Source organism: Pyxicephalus adspersus, chromosome 4 (assembly GCF_032062135.1).
Source record: "Pyxicephalus adspersus chromosome 4, UCB_Pads_2.0, whole genome shotgun sequence".
NCBI lineage: Eukaryota > Metazoa > Chordata > Amphibia > Anura > Pyxicephalidae > Pyxicephalus > Pyxicephalus adspersus.
This window is the reverse complement of record NC_092861.1, coordinates 125,821,181-125,844,563: the sequence shown is the minus strand read 5'-3', so window position 1 is coordinate 125,844,563 and position 23,383 is coordinate 125,821,181. Positions and strand designations below refer to the sequence as shown.

Genomic DNA, 23,383 nt, shown 5'->3' with positions numbered 1-23,383 from the left:
TCAAAAAGATTTTGTTTCATCAATCAGTCTGCTTTTGTGCCAGAAAAGTTTTGGATGGCAAATCCATATGATTGTCTGTGCATTTCTTATATTTTAGGCATGTTATTGATCTGCTAAAGTCTACTTTCTGCTAACATGGAATAGCTTTAAGTCTGCTTGTGGGTGCTGCCATCTTGGATGTGATGTCAACAGCTCCAGCAGCCGGCTCAAAGCTGACGTTGGTGACCTAAAAATGATTTTTTATTCCTCCTGGCTGCTGGATTAAAAGTTGTGTAGAAAGGTGGGAGAGCTGGGCCAGCACAGGGTAGATACTCCCAGCAGAATAGAAGACTGCTGTGCATGAAGGGGAAGAGGGGCTGTGCTTGAAAATTCACTCGGGTCCATAAAAATGATTAAAAAGTGAAAAAAAAAATGCTTTTCTGTGTTTGTAAACTACAACTCTTCTTAGCTTGGCAATGGACTATTTAGACTATAACTCCTACACCCAAAGCTTTATAACTTGTGATTTTAGACATGCAATGTCATAATAAAGGTCTTATCAATACATTTTTAGTATTGCTGTTCTTTATTACATGTTCTCATTTTTCCTTTCTCCTACTTTTGCATGCGTTCTACCCCAGTGACAACTACATAGTGCGTGTGAAGGCTGTGGTTATGAGCAGAGATGACTCCAGTGGGGGATGGTTACCACATGAAGGCGGCGGAATCAGTCGGGTTGGAGTCTCTAAAGTTTACCTGGAGGGCGGCGGAAGAAGTGACTTTCTTATTCATGGAGAACGAATAAAAGATAAGCTGGTAAAAAAAAAAAATATTTTTTTTCTTTAACCCTCAGTTGTTATGCATTTCCTGTGTTGCTGTTTTTCCTGTTTGCCAGTGCATGGTCACTCTGCCAATCTGCCATACATTACAGGCTGCATAGTCTGGTAACATTGGTCGTGTTATTTTGTCTAAAATGCCAAGAAAGCCATTTTTGTGTTTTAAACAAGGGCATAATAGAAAAGGAGCCTGGCTAAGAATTTGTAAGCTGCACGCTATTCTCAAGTTTCTCAAAATAGTAAAAGGGTCCCTTTTACCTAGTTTGCCCAAGTATGTATGTATATATATATTTTATATATATATATAACACCTAAGATGCTACTATGCAACTTGCATGTTGTAAACAGTTTACAGTTATATCGGTTTAGTTGGCCATCATCCGTGCAGTGTATTGAAATGACCATTATGGTATAGGGTTTATAAAATGACCCAACGCTGCAAGGAGACCAGGTTTTGGTAAGGTGGGTCAACCTAATTGTTCAGAAACACAGTAGGGTCCTGTAAGGTGCTAAACATTAATTTGCTTTTAATAAATAAACCATTCTTGTTTTAAGTAGATTAGGGTTATTCTTCAGTGACATTAGACTTATTGCTTCACTCAAAGTACATGACAGTCATTGAAGTTTGTTATCTTTTTATATTTATTGCTACCGGTAGGAACTTTGCTTTTGCAAGACCATATGAAAAGGCCGTCTTTGACAGGATTTCTATATTAATATGAAGCTTGATGGCCAATTGCATTTTAATGATTCTTTGCTGTGTGACTTTTTGAGTAAATTTGTATTTACTGACCCCCATTGTGTGCTGCGAACAGCAAAAAGAATTTATTACACTGAAACATTGGGAAGATGACTTTACCAAGATGGAATTATACCAAATCTGCACTGGGAAAAGTCCATTTAGCTAAAACAGAAGTGGACTTTCCCAGAAAGTAAACCTTGCAGTGATTTATCTCTCAGTGACAGTTTAGTTGGAGGTTCACTGCAACAGCTGCATGAGATGTCATCCAGTGCGAATATTAAATTAAGCGATAAAACTATGTGCTGAAAGCTTAAATATTAAAAAATAGAATGTTATCATTTATTATTTTTATTATTACACAGAATGTATATAGCGGCAGCATATCACCCAGCGCTGTAGATTAGATTCAGACATTGTCACAGGATGAGGAGAGGACTCTGCCCCGAAGAGCTTACAATCTAGGAGGATTTATGTTGCTGTTTTCCTATGTCATTTTTGTCTGCCAATATGTGCCTGTTCCGGGTATAACTTGGGATCTAACAGTCCACAAAATTGTTGTTGATATTGGTGACAATTGTTTAAGGTTAGTGTAATGCAAACCCAACATTCAAACAAAAGTGTTTTCAGGGCAGGGTTCCTGGCGGTGGCAATAATTGTGCATGTCCCTATAGTTTCCATTGGAAACCTAATGTAGTAACAGTGGGATCACTGGCACATGCTCAGTGGGATCAGGTTTTACAAATTGATAAAGGCTGAAAAATATTTTAGGTGAAGCTTGATAAAGTCGGTGAGCTAATGTAGTTTGTGGCAGGAGGATTAAGCATGTGTCTTCCAGTGATCAAAATATTCTACACACCCAAGGTGTGGGCTGTCGTTTAACCCCTAAGGCTGAGTGAATTTAGCTCCACACACACACACACCCAACTATAATTTCCTTTATTTAGTAACCTTACCTATAGCTTAAGCAGGTATTTTTTCTTGCCCGTGGCAAGGGGTGTCTCCTACACTTTTCCTTTTTTTATTTTGCTGCGTACTAAGCTATGAAAGTTCATGTACATACGTATTTTTCAAAGGCTTAATTAAAGCTTAAATACAAATTGGCTTATATAAATTGCAGATCATTATGGCTATAGTGGGGTGTGGCGTGCAGTAGAGTGGAACGCGCTAGAGGTAGAATCCTGTTTACCTGTTCTGAGGATTTAGGCCACTTACCTTGCATGCTTGCACTATATTCAACACCCACATAACTCACCTGAGGACAGCTTTGTGTAAAACTTTTACGGGGAGGGTGAATATTTTTTTTCTGTGCAGAGTATTCTGTACGTGCATACACGCTAAGTATTGTGCTTGCTTAGTGCCTGCATGTTAACAACTGTTAAGGCAGCCTCTTGATTTGAATGGGATACTGAATGCACCAAAACACATTTAAAAAGATGCATTCAGTATTTTTGACATGTAAATGTGCTAAGGAGATGCATTAGGGCAGTTGGCTTTCTGATTGATTATCAATGCATTGCACCATGGCGTGTTGCTATGCATTGTGGTAACAAGCATGTTTCTGCAGTAAGGTGGTGTACGTTGCCTTATTCTGCTGTTTTGTATTGAGACATTCAGCACCATCTTTGTTCAGGCATTATTATCTAGGGTCATCCTCCTCCTTCTGAATTGAGGTGCTGGCTTCTGATGCCATGGCAGTCTTGGCTTTGTTTGCAATTACCTGGCACAGATCATCCCATACCTGCTGCAGATTTTTCCTTGTGATTTGTTAGATAATTACAATGTTGCGGTCTGATTACTGGGATAGTGGTGACTTTGTAAATTCCCTTGTCTGCAGCAGACTAATGTCATCTTTATAAACTCACTTGATTCCAGCACTATTTTATAATAAAAGCTAACGAAAAAATGTTCTGTTGCTGCCTATTACCTGTAGGGAGGGGTAGGTTATCTGCAAACACTAATAATGAGCCCTGAATGGGAAAAGCAACAGTATCTATTTAAAATAATTCATTTTATAAGCAGAAATATAAAATTTGTAACATCTACAGGTATTTATTTTTACCTCTCAAAGAGATCACAGTTTTGTCTACTTCTCCAGACAATTCTTTATTCTGCTTATTTCCAGAAGGGGAGCACCATTTTTGTTTAGATATCATCTAGAATCAGCATTTACTTTTTGGACTCTGACTCCCGAGATTCTGACTGATTCGGAGATGATCGGTTCCTGGTTCCCGTGCAATTATTTGCTGTGTTCATAAATTTCTGCCATGGCTTAGTCCCCTGTTGCAGCTTCATGCCTAGTGGCTTGCTGCACGGTTAGTGTTGCATTCTGATAATACAATTGCATTCCTGTGTGCATTCATTTAATGGGAAAAGAAGTGAGAATATCCTGAGGTGATGGTTACAGAAGCAGGAACTGCAACAGGGAGATGTCCTTGTTGTATAAGAGAATCCACCTGTAACTGAAGGGTAACTTCTGCACTGAGCCTTTATGGGACATTTGTTTTTTGCATAACTTTTTTTTGTGTTCTCTATACTTTGATTGCAAGACACAAATATTGTGAGCCATTATTCATAATATTGTTGTAAAATAAAAGGACTGGTAATTTCCTGATGTACATGTACTTTTTTTTCACCAACCAAGGTGTTATTAGAATGCTATTTGAAGAAGGATTTGGTGTATCAGAAGGCAACTCCGACGTTCCATCACTGGTCAGTTGATGAAAGAAGGTTTGGCCTCACCTTTCAGAGTCCTGCTGATGCACGAGCCTTCGACAGAGGAGTACGTAAAGCAATTGAAGACCTCACAGAAGGTAGTGAAACCTAAGACCCGCATTCCAACTATTCTTTGCCTTGGGGTGTGGAACTTGTGTGATCCTTCACATTCCTCAATTCCCTTTTTTATGCTGGTGATATCAGGAAAAACCCAGAAGCTTAATGAATGTTGGCAGGCAAAGAAAAAGACTTTTCTAATTTGTCCTAGGATGCTTATATTTATGAGGAAAGGGTACAGTAAGCTCAAATCCTCAAGGTAAAGGTTGAGCAGTATTTTTTACAGGTGCCAAGTAATCTCTGTGCCAGAAAGTTTGCTTTCTACCCAAGTCATCCGAAATTGTTGAGATTTAAAATGTAAAACGCATACCCTCAACTAGACAGATTGGCTCACTCAAGACACTGTATGTAATATTTTGTAAAGTCTTACACATACTAAAGTAGCCCATTCACCCCTTCACAGCTATGTCCCTGCATCACTTTTCCTAGGTGCTGTGCAATTGACATGGAGAATGGCTGACCCCTTTCCCAATTCCACAATTGGCAGCTTAAGACATTTGCCCAATATAAATTTTGACACCAAAATAAAACAAACAATACTACTAAGATAACATAACAAACCAGGAACTATTCTACGTAATTTGCAACATCAAGACATGTCGGCAAGGTCATGGGGAATTATAAGCAATAAAATACCAAGTGTGAACTAGCCCTAAAAATTAGCCCTTTAAAGGATTTATTGTATGCTATGTCATGGTGATCCCCAATTTTCACTTTCCAAAAGTCCTGTGTTCTTAAGGTACACCTGTGGTACTAGAATACTTTGTCTTGAAACACTGACCTGTAGGTTGTGTTCACAAAAATAAATCCAAAAATGGAAATGGTTAAATGTTAGCGCTGCTCAAGCTCCTAGCATATCAGATTTCTGCTCTGAAGCATGTTGTCTACCTGAAAGAAAGGTAGGGCTTGTTCAGCTGGAGACTGGCGGGGCGCCCAGGAAAACCTAGTTACACAATTTTTTTTCCTTTCAATAATGTACTAAAAACATGTATTCATATCTTATCTTTGCTTTCACTGCAGCAATTTGCCCAAAGGGGAAAAACTTCAGAGCTTTCAGAGTGTAACATTTAGGCAGCTACTTAGACTTTTCTGTGTTTTCTTCCTTTAATTCTTCCTAGTGTTATGTTTACCATACACTTCTTTGCTGTTTTTGCAGCTATATATGGACAGGGTGTCTTTTCAACAAATCTAGCTGGTTCTGGGGTGCAGGGTATTAGAAGCGGTCCATCAGAATCTAATAGGTTAGGTTTTTGTTTTTTTGGCAAAACCTGAGGTGCTCTAAAACTTCATGCTACCCTTCACCTCTAGCAGCAAGCTCTCCCCGCCTTAGTTCTTTTGCTTTTGCCTTTTACATCCAAAACATTTACATTTTACATTTTAAATCCAGGCAAACCTGTAAGCACAGGTTATGTGTACATTCACTGGTTATTCTTCTAAAAGTGGATCCATCCCCTGAACTGCCTGAAAGTTGCTAAAATTTATAATTAGTGAATACGTTGTGGTATGGAACCACTCTCTAAATGCTAGCTATTCTGATCGGGCAACATTCCTGGTAGAGTCATTTCTTGTCTACCCCTTCATGTTACCACTGACCAGTAAGCCAGTCTGTAGCAATGTATGGGAGGGTAGTGGCAGGCAAGTTCTAAAACAAAGCATAGGAACTTTGCCCATTCAAAACTGGAGGTTGCCTGCTCTTCATGCTTCTTTGCAGATTTTTTTTTATTCAAAAAAGAAAGTGGGAAGAGGAAGTATTTATTAAAAAAAAAAGAAGAAGGTATATTATTACCATCTAATTTTTGCTGTTTCTGTCAGCTGCAAAAATCTGAATGAGAATAGATTGACAGTCTTCATTATTATACAGGAAAAGATGTGCAGGTTCAAAGGGCTGCTGTTATTTGCTGTAAGATACATAGCCATGCAGAGTTCAGGTTTGCTTTAAACATTTACTTGAGATTCACACTTCAGTCACATTTTGCAGTGAGGAACTAGTGACACTTTTAATAAAACATTCTTCATCCTCTTTTTTGCTTCCACTCTTCCTACTGTATAATGAATCCGTATTATGACTTCTGTCCAGTGATTCCCTGGAAGCAGTAAATTTGTTCTCCGAATTTGCAGAGGAAAAATTGCATCCTTCTGGCAGGTAAAAATGTGAATAATACAGTATGGATTTTACTGTGTCTTTTAGCTATTTCCTGGGCATCCACCTAAAGGTGATTAAATTCTTTGTCCTTGTAGCGAAAACACGCCTTAACCTCTCCGCCTTGTCCTTGTAATACATGCTTGCCTTTCTTTCTATTCTGCAAATCAAAGTAGGTTCAGCTGTGTTCACCTTTTAAAAATAAGACAAGAGAACGTTCATTGACAATGATCTCTATTAGTTGTTATAATCAATATATGAAATATATACAACAGAAATAGATGCTAAACAATAAAGCATTACTTTAACCATCCATGGTTTATTTGTTGGCATCAGACAATTTGACTTTACCAGAACTGGATTGCTAAAAATGGAGGTTCTGGTGTTTTTTTGTACTCATGTATTAATGTAGTTTTCATCCTTTTAAGGTTTTATTTTTTAAATGAATATGTCATGTAGAGAAAATGCATGTGAGTGAGTGACTAACAGTGATGTTTTTTCTCTTTTAAGGATCCACCACATCTTCTTCCACAATTCATAATGAGGCTGAGCTCGGGGACGATGATGTTTTTGCAGTAAGTACTAAGCAATGCTCAAAATATTCTAACAAACTAACAATGGAATGCTTTACAGGTTTTCAACTGCAAATACAAATATTGTACAAAGAATAACATGACATTGATTTCTGCATTGTATGGCATGTCTTTCTGAAACTTGTAAATCTGGGTTGATCGGTCTGTTGGCTCTTCTTTTTTAAGTATAAATCTGACCTAAGGCAAGAAGCCTCCATCCTTAAAGTTTCAATGTTTGTTTCATAGTGGCAAGGTGTATTAAAGCCTCCAACCTAGTTAGAACTAATTCAGATGAATGGGTGCAGTTATAGGCCTGGTACAGGGCAGCTAAATGCCTGTCATCCACTCATCAACCACCTCTCCTATGTTTAGAGGGCATTTGATTAGTGATTTATGAGTAGCTGGCAGACGTTTTGCAGCCCTGTAACTGCCGTGTAATTGTGGATGAGTTGCCCCTCTGAATTGGCCTTTATACTCGCCTTCATTGTTGGAGCTTACAGGGAGGGATGCTTTCAAGCCCCCTGTCCAGTGAGTGATAAGACTTAAGCAGTTAGCAACTTATCCCCAGTTGTGCATCACAGAAAATGGCCAAATGCTCCCCTATTCACAGAAACACCCTGTATTTTACAGTAATTGTGATGTATGAAGACACAGCATAGGAGAGCTGTAAAAGTGGGTCTAATTGGGTTTAGGGGTGGCTGAATAGACAGGGTGCATTTAATAGTTGGCTGCTCATGGTTTTATTTTTGCAAATGTGAAAGATTTTTGATTTGCTGAAAACAAAACTACCTGTGACATGTGGTGACATAATCTTAATTGCACATGTAGGTTTAATAAATTGTGTAAGTTAGTCAAGTTTTAGTTTTTGGTAGGTCTTCATTTATAGAAATTGCAATCAGAATTACATTAGCTAGAAGCAAACATTGGATTACAAATGTCATATTTCCTGGATCGTAAAAGTGAATAACTGTTCGGTCGCTATATGCAAAACCTTGTGTTGGCCACATTGTTCCTTGGTGATTTCCCAATTATTATATGACTTGGCAACCAAGAGGGATTTTTGCTTGTAAAGGCCAGTTAAAACAAAGTTTTCACATGTAGTCTAGGTTGAAATATTGTATGCATCACTTTTATTGTTTTTTTACAGTGAGTTTTAGAATTATTGATAGGGTAAAATGTCTTCTTGGAACTTTTTTTTGATATTTAGACAGAGCAGAATGCAGTTTATGATTTTTGGATGCTGCATATTTAAAATTCTTTGCCACCCCAGCTCCCAACTTTTTATATCTATTTTTGTACTATTGCTTTGAACCAACACTGCCTTTTGTGTTTGATTTGTTAAATATGCATATTCATGTAAAAATTGAACTCCTACTTGTCTTTGTGTTCTTTCTTGAGACATGGGCACTGGGTCACAATCCTAGCTGCATCTTCATGCCTGAACAACTTTTGGAGTGCTACCATGCATTGCATATCGGGAAGTGATGGCAGAGGACCTCCTCACAAACGTTTCTTAAAGTCATAACATGCAGCATACATCTTGTGCCTGAGGCTTCTTTACTTGGTGGTCTAGGCACGCATGGCTTAGAGGTTAGCACTCTGGCCTTTGCAACGCTTGTTCCCAGGTTTGATTCTTGGCCAGGACACTATCTATCCATGTTTGTGTGGATATCCTCCAGGTACTCTGGTTTCCTCCCTTATTCTAAAAACATGCAGTTAGGTTAATTGGCTTGCCCCCCAAATTGTCCTAAGACTGTATTAAAGACATATAACTATGGTAGGGACATTAGATTGTGAGCCGCTTAGAGGGACAGTTAGTGACATTACTATGTAATGGGCTGCGTAATATATTGGCGCTATATAAATACTGTGTAATAATAATAATAATAATAATGACATTAAACAGGTGCCTAAGCTCCTAGGTTAATTACAAGATTATTATTCATAATCAATTTAAGATTAAAAATCATTTTTTATGCAATATTAGTGACTGGTTCTTGACTGAAAAACCTGCTTCTGAGAAGCAGGAACAGGTGTCCCAGTTGAAAATCTTTTGGACTTTCCCTCACATTCAGGGTGATAAGGGCAATAAGAGAGCAGCTCTCCCAGGCAGCAAGGTTCTTATTTCAGTTAGCCTAAATGCCAGAATGCAGGTTAATATACCCTAAAAGTACCTTGTATCTAAATACAAAGCAACACTGCAAGTTGATTTGGTTGAGCCACACTGCAAATTAGGTTTTGTATTATTTTTGTGAAAGGACCCATCCTTATTTTCCAGGTTTCAGGAAATTTTTTTTGCATCCTGTGGTGCTTGGTAAGGTATGTGCTGGCACCTTGGGTTTTAGTTTTTCTGCTACAGCATTCTTTTAGAGAGATTAAAACTGTTTTTGATCCAAGCAAAATATTAAACTAATAAATACATTTATGGGGACACCTTAGCCATTTGCTAAGGTAAATAGTATCCTCATTGGTGCCTGTTAGGGGCATATACAGTAGTAAAATATGTAAAGGGTTCTAACCTGTATAAGCTGAATGCACAATTAAAAAAAAAAAAAAGAGTGTGAAGTTTTTCTTTAATTTGTAAACTAGAAGTTTCTTTCTTTGTCTATGTCCTGTTAATGGCTGCCCGGAGTGATTATGCTCCTCTCCTGTGGCATGCACCCGATGCTTTCAGAGAGCTTATTATAGAAGATTTGAGTGGGCTGTAATGTAATGGTGAACTTTTGTTTCTGCCCAGCTTAAACACACGTTGCTCTTCTAGGGTGCTGGATTACAAAACATCTTGTGTATTTTCACAGCATTATTACAGTTCACTTGGCAGCCGTACTGCAACTTTAGCTGTGATACGTCAGGTCAGAGTAAAATCATTTTTACTCATCTGAGAGCTTAGTAATAAAAAAAAAAAAAGAAACATGCTTCTGCCCTTAAGGCAGCATTACATTCCACTCCACTGCAGTGGATGAATCATTGAAAAACTAAAGGGAACATGATCTTAGTGGTCAGATCAACCAAGGTCAAGGCAATACAAGGGAGGAGCGTATTGTCCGTGGTGTTGAATCGGTGAGTCATCTGCTTCCCTTTTCACATGTAACACCCTCTCTTCCTCTGCAGGAATATCAAGTGCACTTGAAAGGTTTGCGATAGTGAGAGACAACTGTATAGCTAACCAATAATTCATTAGGGAACCAGCCTGCTTATGTTAGCTGCTCATTGTGCCGCCTGCAGACTGTAAGGCGAAGCTCGGTCATTGGAGAGGTGTGCGTTAGAGGGTCTTTTCAGGATTGCTGACCAGATCCTTTCAACAGTTGGTATTCCATTCCCATCTGTTCTTTTGTCCCAGTTTTAAAAGACAAACAACAGCAGGCTGGGTTAAAAGGTGACTTCCTCTGCTCCAGAGTAAAGCTATCATTAGCAGCTGCTTCCCAGCTACCTGCCAGAGTGATTTATGGAACAAGATAGGGGAGGGAGCACAGGCCTTCTATGAATTAGATTGCTTTGCACTTTCCATCTCTCTAAACTGTGATACAAGCCAGTGTAACCAAGTGTTCTGCCACTCCCAGCTTGGCAGCTTAACCTACCAAATAAAATGTACATAAACGGTTCTATGGTCTGCTCATTGTGAATGCGTGCAACTTCATGGTTTTCGCCTTCAGCAGTTTGTATGCGTGTGTACACACAAACATACCATATCTCCATATCATATACACACCCCGTGTGCACGTACATTCGTTAGGTTACCAGCCTAGCAATGCAGCTTTCTTGCTTTTGCCTCATAGATTTTGTGTTAAAAAAAAAAAATCCATGTCTAAATCCTCAGAAAGTCCTTCACATCTCCAGTCTTGTTCCTGGATTTGTGAAGATTCAACCCTATTGTCTTTCTGTGCTGAAGCCCATGAAGCAGCTCACTGTTCTGTGTCTCCGGAGTCTTTGAAGCACAGGGCTCAATGAATAGGGCAGTGTTCCCTTATGCAAACACTGTAAAAAGTAAACTTGCAATTGGGCAGAGCAGGCTTTTTTCTTTCTTTCATTTTTTTTTTTCTTTCAAACTAGGATTTGTTCTATGTCACGCACTAGGTCTTCAGTAAAATAAGTCTCCCTAGTTTTATCTTATCTGTAATGCATAACCCAGTTGTGAAATTCCTGTGTATTATGCACAAATTGCAAACGGATAATAAGAGGCACATTTATCAGTGTGGGAATAGATTTTACCATAGTGCTTTTTTTTTTTTTTGTCCTTTTTTTAATTCATGAAGTATTGTTTGCATAGTTGACCACATACCATGGTCAGCATGATGGGAAAACTCCCTACAATTTATGGGGTAAACACAGCTTAGACTGCTGGGCAAATGTACAAGAACCTTTAAAAATGTGAATGGTTGTAGTTTCCAATCCTTGACATTTCTGTTCTGTGTCGTGTGTCACTTGTTGTGATGCAGTGCTGCTTGTATACACTTGGCATAGCATGGCTTCTTCATCCTAATGATATGATAAAATAAATAGGGTGCCTTATTTTTGAGTATTGTATCTGACTCTGGATTATGAGTCTCCACATTCTGTGTTCCCCTAATCTTTTACTGTTGTATTTTTGGAGACCTACAATATTCCCTGCAGATTAGCTATACATTCACAGTGTCTTGTTTTACTACAATGCCTTTTTTGTTTAGATTGGTTTATTAATGTGGCTTAATCTAGAGTAAAAATGAATCATTTGCTTTACCAAGTTAACCATAGATAATAGCAGAATGGGATGTTATCAGTTACCCAAATATGTTGAAAAGCTTGTAACCAAAATGCACACAGATAGCAGACTGATGGTTCACCGTTTTACTTGCTTTCTTGTGTAAGGGTGATTTATAAATGGTTTAGTTTGTCCCCTACTTGACAACCCAATCCAGTGCTTAGGTACAAATCTGGCCATTAAGGCTATCCAAGTAGAAAGTAATAAGTCCTTCCAAAGAAGAAAGTGTAACGCCAGGCTAAATACTCCCATCTGAAAAATGCACTGATGTTTTACCACCAGGCAGGTAAGAGCAATGGGTCATATCATTACACAGGATGGGAGAATTGTTTGTGGAAAGGCATCTACCAGTCCATGACCAAACCTTGTGCTTCCCTTCAGAATTTGTAGAGAACATTTACATTTTAATGTTGTTGCTGTGTTTGTGTAAGGGCATTAGATAATGCATGTGCTTCCAAAAAATGGCACACACATTTTTCTTTAAATTTATGTGCTATCTGAGTAATTGTCATACTCCAAACACAGATTATTTGTAGTTTGTGGAAAAAGGATTTCCTGGAGGTTCAGGAAATTATGCAGGATCAACAGTCATACAAAGCAGGAAAAGCTGTCTTCTATTGCCATTTCACAGCACTAGCTGGTTGTTTGGATACCGGGAAGGAGCAATGTAATGTGCTTTTAGGATTATTTCTTTCCATAAGCCTCCCTTTTATTTACACAGTGTTAACTGCACATGACTTACAATAAAATCGTAATATAATCCAGTAAAGAAAACAAAGGTAGGACAGCGCAGCTAGGTAATAATGAAGAGCTTCTTGTTACACATTTTAAATGGGACAGGACATCTGCCCTGTAGAAATATGTACATACCTTATCTGCCATTGGTACATTTTTATTCTTGATTTTTTTTTGGTTCCTATTTAGGCTTAAGTCACAAATTTTAACCTCAACCTCAAAGGCACTTTTTATTATAGAGCTCATTGAGGCATTACAAACAGAGCAAAACAATAATATACACCAGTGGAGTGTCAAAACATAACCCACTATATTTGCAAGAACTCTAATAACAGTATGCTTGCACCAGTCATAAGTGAAACTGGTCAGAAATGTAGAAGAAAACCCTGTGCTGCAGTCCTCATCAGTTTCTATGTAAAAAATCTAGACATTGAACACCTTAGAAATACGACAGACTGTTAGGTGATTCCACAAAAAATAAGGTAAGGAAGGCTGCCTCTTCCATCCTTCTCAAGGCAGAAGTGACGTCCACTGTTGACTGATGCCAGAGTCTGGGTACACACATCTGTGGCATCCAACAGGCGGATGAGAAAAAACATTTGGTAAGTTTTGCAGCAGAAATTATTATGATGCAAAAAGAAGAACCAGCGGTCAAAAAAAAAAAAAAAAACCTGCTGGTCATTGAAGCAAGTTGCACCATCTACTAGAAGGTCTTAATTCTTGGATATTCACAGGAGATATGGATAAGCCAGGGCTTTAACACATTACCAACATCATTGAAGACCTCTGAGTAGATGGCGTTGGATGAACTCTTCCCGGACTGGTCACATAATTTATGGAAAGGAAAACTTTAAGCAAGCATTAAAAAACAACATTTTTTTAGTGCTGTCACTTTTAATTGGTGTCTTTTTATGTCTGTTCTTGGGTGTTCCAAACCCTAACAACTGTTCTGCTACTAGAAATATTTTTTTTTGCGCAAAATATGAGCAGACCCGCTATTGTGCAAAAGCTAGCCAATATATATATATATTTTGTTGTTGTTTGGAAAATGGTTAGTCTTAGGACCCAACATCCCCATCCCAAAAGTGACTTTCAGGAAGGAACCATTTAAACTGATAGAGCTGCTTACCATTTTCTTTCTTCAGATGCAATCCACATTTTCCTGGGCCCGCAGGCACCACTTGTTATGGTAATTGTTTTGTGTTTCTCTTTACTCTTACAAACATCCTGTTTTCTGCAGAATTTTTGCGTGTGATCCTATTCTCCGGCCTCCCAACAGCTGTAGATTTATAACAGTGTCTTTTTATATGAACTGTAATAGGTGGCTTAAGATTACAGTTGCTTTGAAATGAGCAGTACCATATGCGGTTCCTATTTTCAGTTCTTTCTAGGCTGTAGACCAGATATTGTAAAGTGTTAGGATGTCATAATGTTCTGCAGAATTTGGCAGCAGTATTGAAGTATCTGGAGGGTACATGTTTGCTGTTAGACCTCAAATGGCAATCATGAACTTATTTTTACTTTTAGAGGCATAGTTATAAAACTGTGAATGTGACTTTCACCAAACTTTCACTTGTGATGGTACAATCATTGTCATTTTAGGCACATGCACCTAAAGATTCATATTCGGGTGAATGAGCTAGTATTCAACTAGAAGTGGTGTCTGATGCCACATGAAGACATATTTAAGTGCCAGGGTTCATGTGTAAATCTCAATGTAATCTCAAAGAAAAGACATCAAGGATCTGAAGATGTCTGTATACAGTGAGAGGGTTTCTTGCACACATTCTGGAACTGGTGCAGTCTCTCTGGAAGGTTGGATCTGATTCCACACAAAACGAACATTGATCTTTTGACCAGCAATAGGAGGGAGATTAAAAAATGAATGAACCTTACTAACCTTAGTGCACACCTGGCTTGAGAATTACATTGTACAGCCTCTTCTATCCCATCCGCTGATATGACCTGCATGTGTTAACATCTGAGGGAAGGGTTCTGTTGTCAATCTGGATGTTCTAATTTGGGAAACCAATGAGATTTTGTTCCTGAGGAAGCGGACGTTTGATCCGCGAAACGCGTTGACCTCGTTTACGCCTGAGATCCAACCTAAAAGTGATCTATACCTGTAACGATGTTATTGATGGTTGTTTTATAATATTGTTACTTAATAAATAGAATTTTTAATATAATCATGTGGTATCTGATCTAATGAATATTAATAGAATGCCTTTAAAGGCCCGAGGTGATTTCCTCAAACAAATTCTGTAGTAGTGTTTAGGTGGGAAGGGGACAACTTAATTTCTACAAATTGAAAATTCCCCAGTCTGAAAAGCCAAGCTGAATGGACATCTGATTACTATATGAGCCCCCGGAGATGAAATAGGGGAAAAAGTGAATTGCCTAGCATAGGTAACAACTGCTATGAAGTTGATGTTTGGTTAATATGAAAGTCGGTTTTAATGCAGCAATTGCTTGGATCAGTGTTTCACAACCAGTATTCATTCAGAGGTTGCTGGGGGTTCCCTGAGCAATGAGGAGTTTGTGCCTGTCAGGTCAGTTTAACACCAATGATATTTTTGTCTTGCTCTAAGTGTGACATTTTTGCTATTGTCCAGCAATGTAAGAGACATTCTTCCTACTGACCACCACACTAATGTATAGTGAGCTGTAGATATACTAAATGTTGTGGGGGGGTCCCTTACATTAAAAAGTTAAAAAGCTTGCTTAGATTTTTACTTGAATGTTTCTTTTGCAGTGTGAAATTACCGTAATTTCATCTTTACTCCTAAAATTATTAAAGATTGTCATCCACAAAATGTGGCATAAATAAAGCCTAAGAGCAGAATCTATGTTATGTAAAATAGGTTTGTTTTTTATATGGAGTCCTGTGAAAATGAGGAAGGGATAATAGTTTGAGTTGTAAAGTACAAGGCGGGTCTGGATCGAGTGGCAGTTCTGCATTTGTGAAGGTGACACTGTGAGCAGACTGCTTACAATTACTGTGGAACAGACTGGATGCTGGCTCCATGACAAGAAGATGATTGACAACTTCCTGTTAGCACAGTGCTAAAGATTAGAGCTGCTTTTCATTGTATAATAATACAGCGTTGGCCAGAGAGGGAGTTGAAGAGCTATAGGAACCGAAGTCTGGAATGTCGCTTTATATGCGGATTGCATCATTGTTTTAGTAGTGTGCTGTAGCTTGTACACAACTCAACTCCCCAGTTGTATGAAATGACTGACTTCTCCGGGACATCTGGATGTGGAAAAATTCTCTACCAGACATAATTCTTATTCCAGTTTCAGCCTTGCTTCAGTTTTGTTAAATATCTTATAGCAGCTTTTTTTTTTTAATGGTTCTGTACCCTAAAAAAGCACAGCACCTAAAGGAATACTTCAGATAGATGTGTGCTTGCATAACTCTAGTTTGTAATGAACAGTAACTTTGTGTACACACCGAATATGTGGGCCTGAGTTTCTCATATGTATTAAACACATGGCAGGAATGATTTCTACCTTCTAACTCAGGGGTCGGCAAACTTTTTGGACTACTAGGTCATTGCAGGAGGTCAAGAAGGCACACTAGGCTAGAAGAAACAAGGTGTCCAAGGAAAGGTTTTTTCCAACCAACTGCAAGCAAGCAGCCCCAGTTTTCCGCTCATCCGCGGTGTAGTCTCTGTACGTGTGCACATACTTGGCATGGAAATGCCTCCTGAGATTCCACTGCTTGAAAGTGCTGTTGGTGTCATTGCACACTAAACACAGGGCTTTGTTGCCGCCTTGGACGAAGAATAATTTATCAGTACATTCGGGTTTGAAGACACGGCATTCGAGGTCAACCTTCTGGAGACTGGTAGCTGCGCGTTGCTTCTGCTCTTTAGGCATAGTAATTGGGGTTACTGTGCGGGAACAATTCAATTAGGCGGGATCCAACAATAAATAACTAGGGGGCGTTAGGCCAGACTGAAATACTGGCTAGGCCGTATCTGGCCTAAAGGCCGGAGTTTGCTTACCTCTGTTCTAACTGTTATCAAGTTTTTTAGTCCTTGATTGAAGGTTCAAGTTAAGTATAAACAATCATATCAATTCAGAATTCAAATTGCTTTCTAATGAAAAGAAAAATTAATATTGAAGGCGCAAAATATCATACGTGTACGTACCATGTTTGTGAATGTCTGACCAACAATTACTGACCAGACCAGGTAGTTGAGCAAAACAATCAATATAGGAAATAGTATTCTGAATAGATTTAGCAGTTTTATTTACACTTTATGCTTGGTGTCCATTCTCCTGTCTTTCTGGATCTCCTATCTCTTTCAGTTTTTTTTTCTTCTGACTCTTACCTCCCCTTTGCTTTTAAGATGTATGTAAATTAAATTTCTCCCATTTGTTCCCTTTTATTTTGTAAAATATACCCTTGAAAGGCTTTAGTTATAATGGTTTAAGAAGCACAAAAAGTCTTCCTAGTTCTTATTTTGGGACCACATTTCTGAATAAGAGTTGGTGCTATGTTGTTAGTTAGGGGTGGATCTAAAAAGTTTAGAAAAAGCTAACTGCATGTGCTGACACCACACATTACATTTTCATCTGTCTCTATGTGTATGTTCCTGTGTGTGTTTGTATTTGTCTCCCCCTTAATTACACACACTCTGGCTTTGCTCCAAGATTTGCTGTGGCATGTAGGGAAGCATGCAAATAATGGTTCAGCTAACTGTGCACTCTTGCAGTGTTATAACCACTGTGTTTATTAGTCCTGTCCAGTTATGTAGTATAAAAAGTACATCATTCTCTAATTTCAGTAGTGTTAGAAGAATTAAATTTTTTTGTGATGGTGTTTGTTAAGCAAACTTATGGATTTCAAGAGAAATATTGGTGAACCTTTCCAATTTCTAAAATATTGGTTTTGCAGATATGATCAAAAATTTAACTTCTTAATATTAGATAAGAGAAAAGAGAGGTTGGCTTTCAGTAAAACCTTCAGAAAGAAGAGGGACAATAGCATGAACAAGTGGTGTATAGACAATGCTATCCAGCTCTATGGAGAGAATAATGGGGAGCATGAGTAGGAGGCATTCTTTTCCATCCCCGGCTAAAGGAAATGACAGCAGTCAGGCCCAGTTGGTCATTTAGTGATCTGCCTGGAAGACGTTGAAGAACCTCTCTACACACTTTTTTTTACCTGAGATGACCACAGCTATTCATGACCATTATCTAGTGTGTTTTTGTAGTTTTGTATTCTATGTTGCAAATCCATACTGAAAGAGCTGAAGACACAACACCATTGTCCCTGCTAGTTTTGTTGAACCGCTTTACACATGGAAAAAACATAATGAATGCTATTATATACATTCTCCGTTACTGTATAGTACTATTCCCCATCACTCCTTCCTACATTACAGATTTTCAGTTGCCAAACCCAAATACCATCACATGACACTAAGTGCCATCATCAATCCTGTGTTGCAAAGCTTGCATGGGTTGTTTTGCAGTTGCAGGGAGATGCAAGGAGACTTTGCAATGAAGAATAAAATAGTAGGTTCAATGAGGGGCTGTAAAAAAACCCTTTCACTGTACCTTGAAAATAGGTAAAATGACATTTTCTTAAAAAAAAAAAAAAAAGACTTTAGCAATAATACTTGGTGATTATACCACATGTTGGAGACATTACTGCAGACGTCACTGTAATTTTATTGGATTCACAACCCTTTTCTTGCAACTGTAAATGAAAATGGCCGGAAGAACTGGCTGTATTACCATCACCACCAATCACTTTTTTTTTTTATTCTAAACTGTTCCTGAGAAGGAGATTTTTAGATTTTTGGACAATGCATGGTGTTTATTTTTCTTAATACTACATTTCCATACATGAAGTTGTTTGTGCTTTGCTGAGAATTTCCCAGTACACCAATAAGATCTGTTATACAAGCCCTGTTGTAGACTTATAAAAATATCTCGTTCTACTTGGCATTGTTCAGTTAAACTATTTCCTGCGATGTAAAATTGTAGCACCGAGTGTATTTTAAGCATTTCAGTTGCATCAGCTGTTGGGTACTATTTTAAGGTCTGCCTCAAGTGAAAATACAGGGTGGTGATCTCAACCGTCTATAAGTGACCACTGGCAGACCTTAAAATACCAGCTCTGCTTACAGTGTGGGAAATGCCTCAGATGAATGGCTTTCAGAAACCACCACAGCTTTGTTTTCATATAGTTTTGAAGGATGTCCCAGTCTTAAGCAAACTCATGGGAAAAAAAAAAAATATCATAGTTGTGTAACTGCTGTATCTTTCAGTGCTGGTTTTTAAAAAAATTCCTTTACACTATTAAATTGACCCCAATAATTAAAGATAGTTGGCTGTTAACAGACATAAAAGCACATGTAGATCTTTGTCTCCTTGCTCCCCAAACAGGAAATGTCCAATATGCCAATCCCATTAGGTTTGCTGCAAAGTCCAACTCTCCAGCAGCATGTGCATTTACTTTGATACTTTTTAAGCTTACAGTTTCTGTAATAAAGGAAACATGTATAATTCCTGAGTTTACAGCAATGTATAAGCTGCAAGACTTGGGGCTTTTAAAGGCTGGTTTCTCACCGAATAGAGTGAGATGTGAGCAAACGGATGGGTGAGTATGTGCTGCAGGGGAGGGTGTAATTAGGAAGAACTTATTGTTTTTCTATGCATAGACAAAGCACAGCTTGCTATTTGTGGGTAGGCAGAAAAAGGAATTGCCTAGAAAACTATTTAATTGATCAAAGATTTATTCTACCCAAACTAATGCTGAAGCGTTAACCTAATTAACAGTTTAAGCCTCATTAAAACTTTAATGACGGGTTCCCAGATCTGCGCGCGTGTGTGTACTCTTGTGATCCAAATACTGTGTAACTAATGAGCCAATCTGATTGTGCTCAGACAAGAAAGTTTCGAAGAGGTTAAAAAGTAAGATGGACCCCCAACCTCCACCCTTGTACCTAGTGAAATGCCCCACCAGGCAGGAGCATGCGAGCTGCAGCAATGTCTTTTGAGTTTTTGTACTGTTGGTGTTATAGTTGGACAGAAAATGTGTGACAGATCAACTATCTCAAGTGTATTTGAATAACATATGTTTAAAGAAAAAGGGGGATTCTGGGAAATAATACTTTTAAAAAAACTTTTCAAGGGGTCATTAGCTGTCTAGAGTGCTTACACATTAGAGTTTTTCTTCTGGGGAAAAAAAACAAAAAAACATTTCAGCTGTTTTTGTCATATTTTAGATTTCTGTCTGATTCTTGTAAAGCAGATGTGCTCAGTTTCCTAATCTCATGTGTGCCATGGTCCTTTCCTAATACAGAATAGGCCTGATCTGTATTCAGTATTTAAGGATCTCTAAGGAACTAATTACAAAAATTGGAAAGGTTCAATTATAAACAGGAAGCACCCCCATGTGCACAAAGTGAGGCATGGAATGTGGAAATAGAGGACATGTACACATCCTTAACTTATTAGGACACAGTTCCACTTTTATTATATTCTTGCCCAGGAATTCATCCAGAGAATACTACTTATTGGCTCATCCAGGTTATTTCAGATAATACCATTCCTTGTTTACCAGGACCACAGCTATCTTTGTATGCAGCAAGGAGGAAAAGGGGGGAGGATGTTTCCTGGTCTCTGCTGGTGGCCTCGACCTCGGATGTTCCTATAAATGATTGTGCTTCTTGACGGAGGAAAGCGATGCGGGCTGTGATTCATGTTTCACAAACCACAACTGTGTGCCCAGGCTCTCCCTGCTTTGTGTTAAAGGCTGGAATGTGGACATAGATGTTCTAAATGGCTGTTATCTTGAAACTCAATAAAACTAATTTTTAGATTGCAGAAATGACTTATGTACTTAAAATGGGGGTCAAATGTTAGGGGGAGGCTACAAATGATAGTTGGGGGGCTTTTATTTGAGTATCAGCCCTCAGCCTCTGCTTAGATGACCCTTAATAAATACTTGAAATAATGTAAGTTTTACAGATTCCAGTTTATATCTTCTCCTTCTTTTATCATATTTGCTAAACTGAAAATCAGCAAATGTCCTAAAGTTTTGAGGTGTGTAACTTGCCTCCCATCACGTGGACTGTTTGGGTATTTATGCTATTGCTTCTTGTATATTCCTAATATATTCCACAGTCCCCCTATAATAATAAACATACATTGAAACCTATTGGCAAGCAGTGTGATCATCTTCTCTTGCTGTGAAATAAAATATCATGGCTTTAAAATTTACGGTCAAAAAGGTTTAAAAGATATGGTCTGAATAGTTTTTCACTTTGCCCCGAAGGGGCTCACAAAAGCACTGAAATATTTTACAAGCTGTGTATCCCCATACACCACGTATTTCTATAAAGGGTGATTCTATAGCAGCCCCTTCACTGAAAGTTTCCAGACGACCGGAGAGAATTTCCCCCCTGGCGTAGCATTCTCAAAGTCCTCTACAGTAAATGTCATCAATAAAATTGTAAATAATTGTATGTACAACTTATAGTAATAGTCTTCATTCACTAATTTTGCTGTAATAATCAGATTATGAACCATAAAAACAGTGAATACTGTGATTAGAATAACTATTATTATAACTTTCAGACTTCAAAGCAACATAGCCATTACAAAAGACACCCAGCTATTATTGCTGTTGACCTTCTAAACATCTTTGGACAAAACATCAAAGCGTCTTCTAGGTCTTATTTGCTCAAATTACAGTTTGAAGTAGTTCCAGTTTAAGTCTGTGTCACCTTGATAAGAAATTGCTTTGTCTCTCTTTCAGACTGGCACAGATAGCTCTTCAAACTCGTCACAGAAGAGGGAAGCACCAGTAAGGACAATCTCATCTCCTTTGACGAGCGGACGCTGTCGATATAGCACCCTGAGCCACATCGATCCTTACACCTTGGAACACTACAATCCAGAACAAGTAAGGAGATTAATTCTGTAATAGCTGTTCTTTCTATCATATTGCAGTGGGTAAAAAAAAATGTGGCCCTTAAAATTGTTTTACATTTTTCATTTTGCAGCCTGAAATAGACAGACAATATATAATTTCGGTTGTATTTACTCCATGCAACTTTTAACATTCATGTGAAGTAAATAATAGCAACAGTTCAGAATAATAATTTAAAACAAAAAATAATACAGAACTTGATAAATTGATAATGGATCACCCCCACCCCCCGCTTAAAAAAACATTGTAAACTCACTCAGGTGAGTGATCACCTTTTATTTCGTACACCAAGCTACTTTCCACCTTTGATCCTGTGTAGACTTTTTTTTTAGTTTTGCATATAAACATACATTCCTGGAGCTTGGTAGTTTGACTGAAATCAATCAATTCGTAGTTTGGCAAGAAGCTCTCAGGGGTAAATTTGTGGTCAAAGTCAGGAGATGGGTACCAGAATATTTCAAAGGCTTTATCAATCCCTTGGAACACAGAAAATATATAATTGGGAAGTGGAAAGGGTTTTGAACTGCTTGGACCTTCCAAATTGGAATAGCGAGAAGGAAATTTGTGGTTAACGAGGAAACAGTTTTAGGAATTTATGGCAAAGTGTGGTCATGTGACTACAATATCACAAGTGAGGTTTGTCTGGGAGAGTTGCAACAAAGAAGAAAGGCCACATTGTTTTAATCAAGCTTTGTCAAAATGCACCCTGTTATGGGGTGTTTACCTTCAGCAGGAGCTGGGACACTTATCAGGATAGAAAGAAAATGAGGGGGAAAAAAAACATCAAATTCTTGAGAAAAACCTGCTGCCCCTTGAAAGTTGTCAGTGGGAAGAAGGTTCAACTTCCCACATGGCGATGACCTAAAGGTCAAAAAGTGAATGGCTTCGTCGAAGCCCATGCCCAATCCTATTAAAAAACTGTGGATTAACAAGCAGTCACCATCCAATTTGACAGAGTTTGATTTGAGTTTGTAAAGAAGGCTGGGCAAATATTTCAGTCTAGATATGTAAAATTGGTACAGAAGTATACCAAAGCAAAAGCTATTTCCACAAAGTACTGACATAGGATCCGTCATCAATCTCTGTGAATGCTTTTTCCTGAACTGTTGCTGTATATATGTCTTGGATGTTATATGTTTATAACATATATGTTTTATATGGCATATATGAGTTATTTACGGCTGGAAATATCTTTTTTCTGCGTTTGTCTTTATTTCAAGGTGACAATCAAAATGTGAAGGGAAATATTTTGTAGCGGAATTATTTTTTTTTTTAATATATCCACTGTATATGCTGATAGTGGAAGGCACTGTGTACAATTGTGTAGACAACTTTCTGAAAGAGCATGTAATATACATCCAATTTTGGACTAGTCCTTCTATTTGTGCACTTGATAAGCCTATCTTGTTTGGATATTTACTAAATACACAGCTCATATTTTGTAAAGCTGCGTACACACTTCCAATTTTTGTTGTTGGAAAGGATCTTTCACGATCCTTTCCAACGACAAGGGAGTGCACGATGCATGAACAGTGCTGTACATACAGCACCGTTCATGCTCTATGGAGAGGGGAGGGGGAGAGCGACGGAGCGGCACCCTGCTGCGCGCTCTCCCCTTCCCTTTGGATCGGCTGTCGTCCATCGTCCGTGGATCCGGCAGGTCGGTCGTCCGGACGATGGACGACACCGACTGTACACACGGCAGATTTTCGCCCGATAATTGGCCGATGCCGATTATCGGGCGATAAAAATCTGACGTGTGTACGTAGCTTTAGACTGTAATGCAGTGCTTACTAGTGGGTTTTGTTCATATCAATTCTGAAATGTCTGGCTGTTTTCATACAAAATACCCA

The 23,383-nt window shown here is 38.4% G+C and overlaps 1 protein-coding gene across 2 annotated transcripts in view; it reads left to right on the top strand.

The window, feature by feature from the left end:
• The window catches only part of SPRED2 (sprouty related EVH1 domain containing 2), a 65,793-nt gene that overhangs the window by 32,970 nt on the left and 9,440 nt on the right, over positions 1-23,383 (top strand). For both annotated transcript variants that reach the window (XM_072409570.1, XM_072409571.1), the window contains 4 exons: positions 621-795; positions 4,199-4,367; positions 7,037-7,101; positions 21,357-21,503. In XM_072409570.1, the coding sequence (XP_072265671.1) occupies positions 621-795; positions 4,199-4,367; positions 7,037-7,101; positions 21,357-21,503 (556 nt within the window). The remainder of the gene's footprint in view (positions 1-620; positions 796-4,198; positions 4,368-7,036; positions 7,102-21,356; positions 21,504-23,383) is intronic.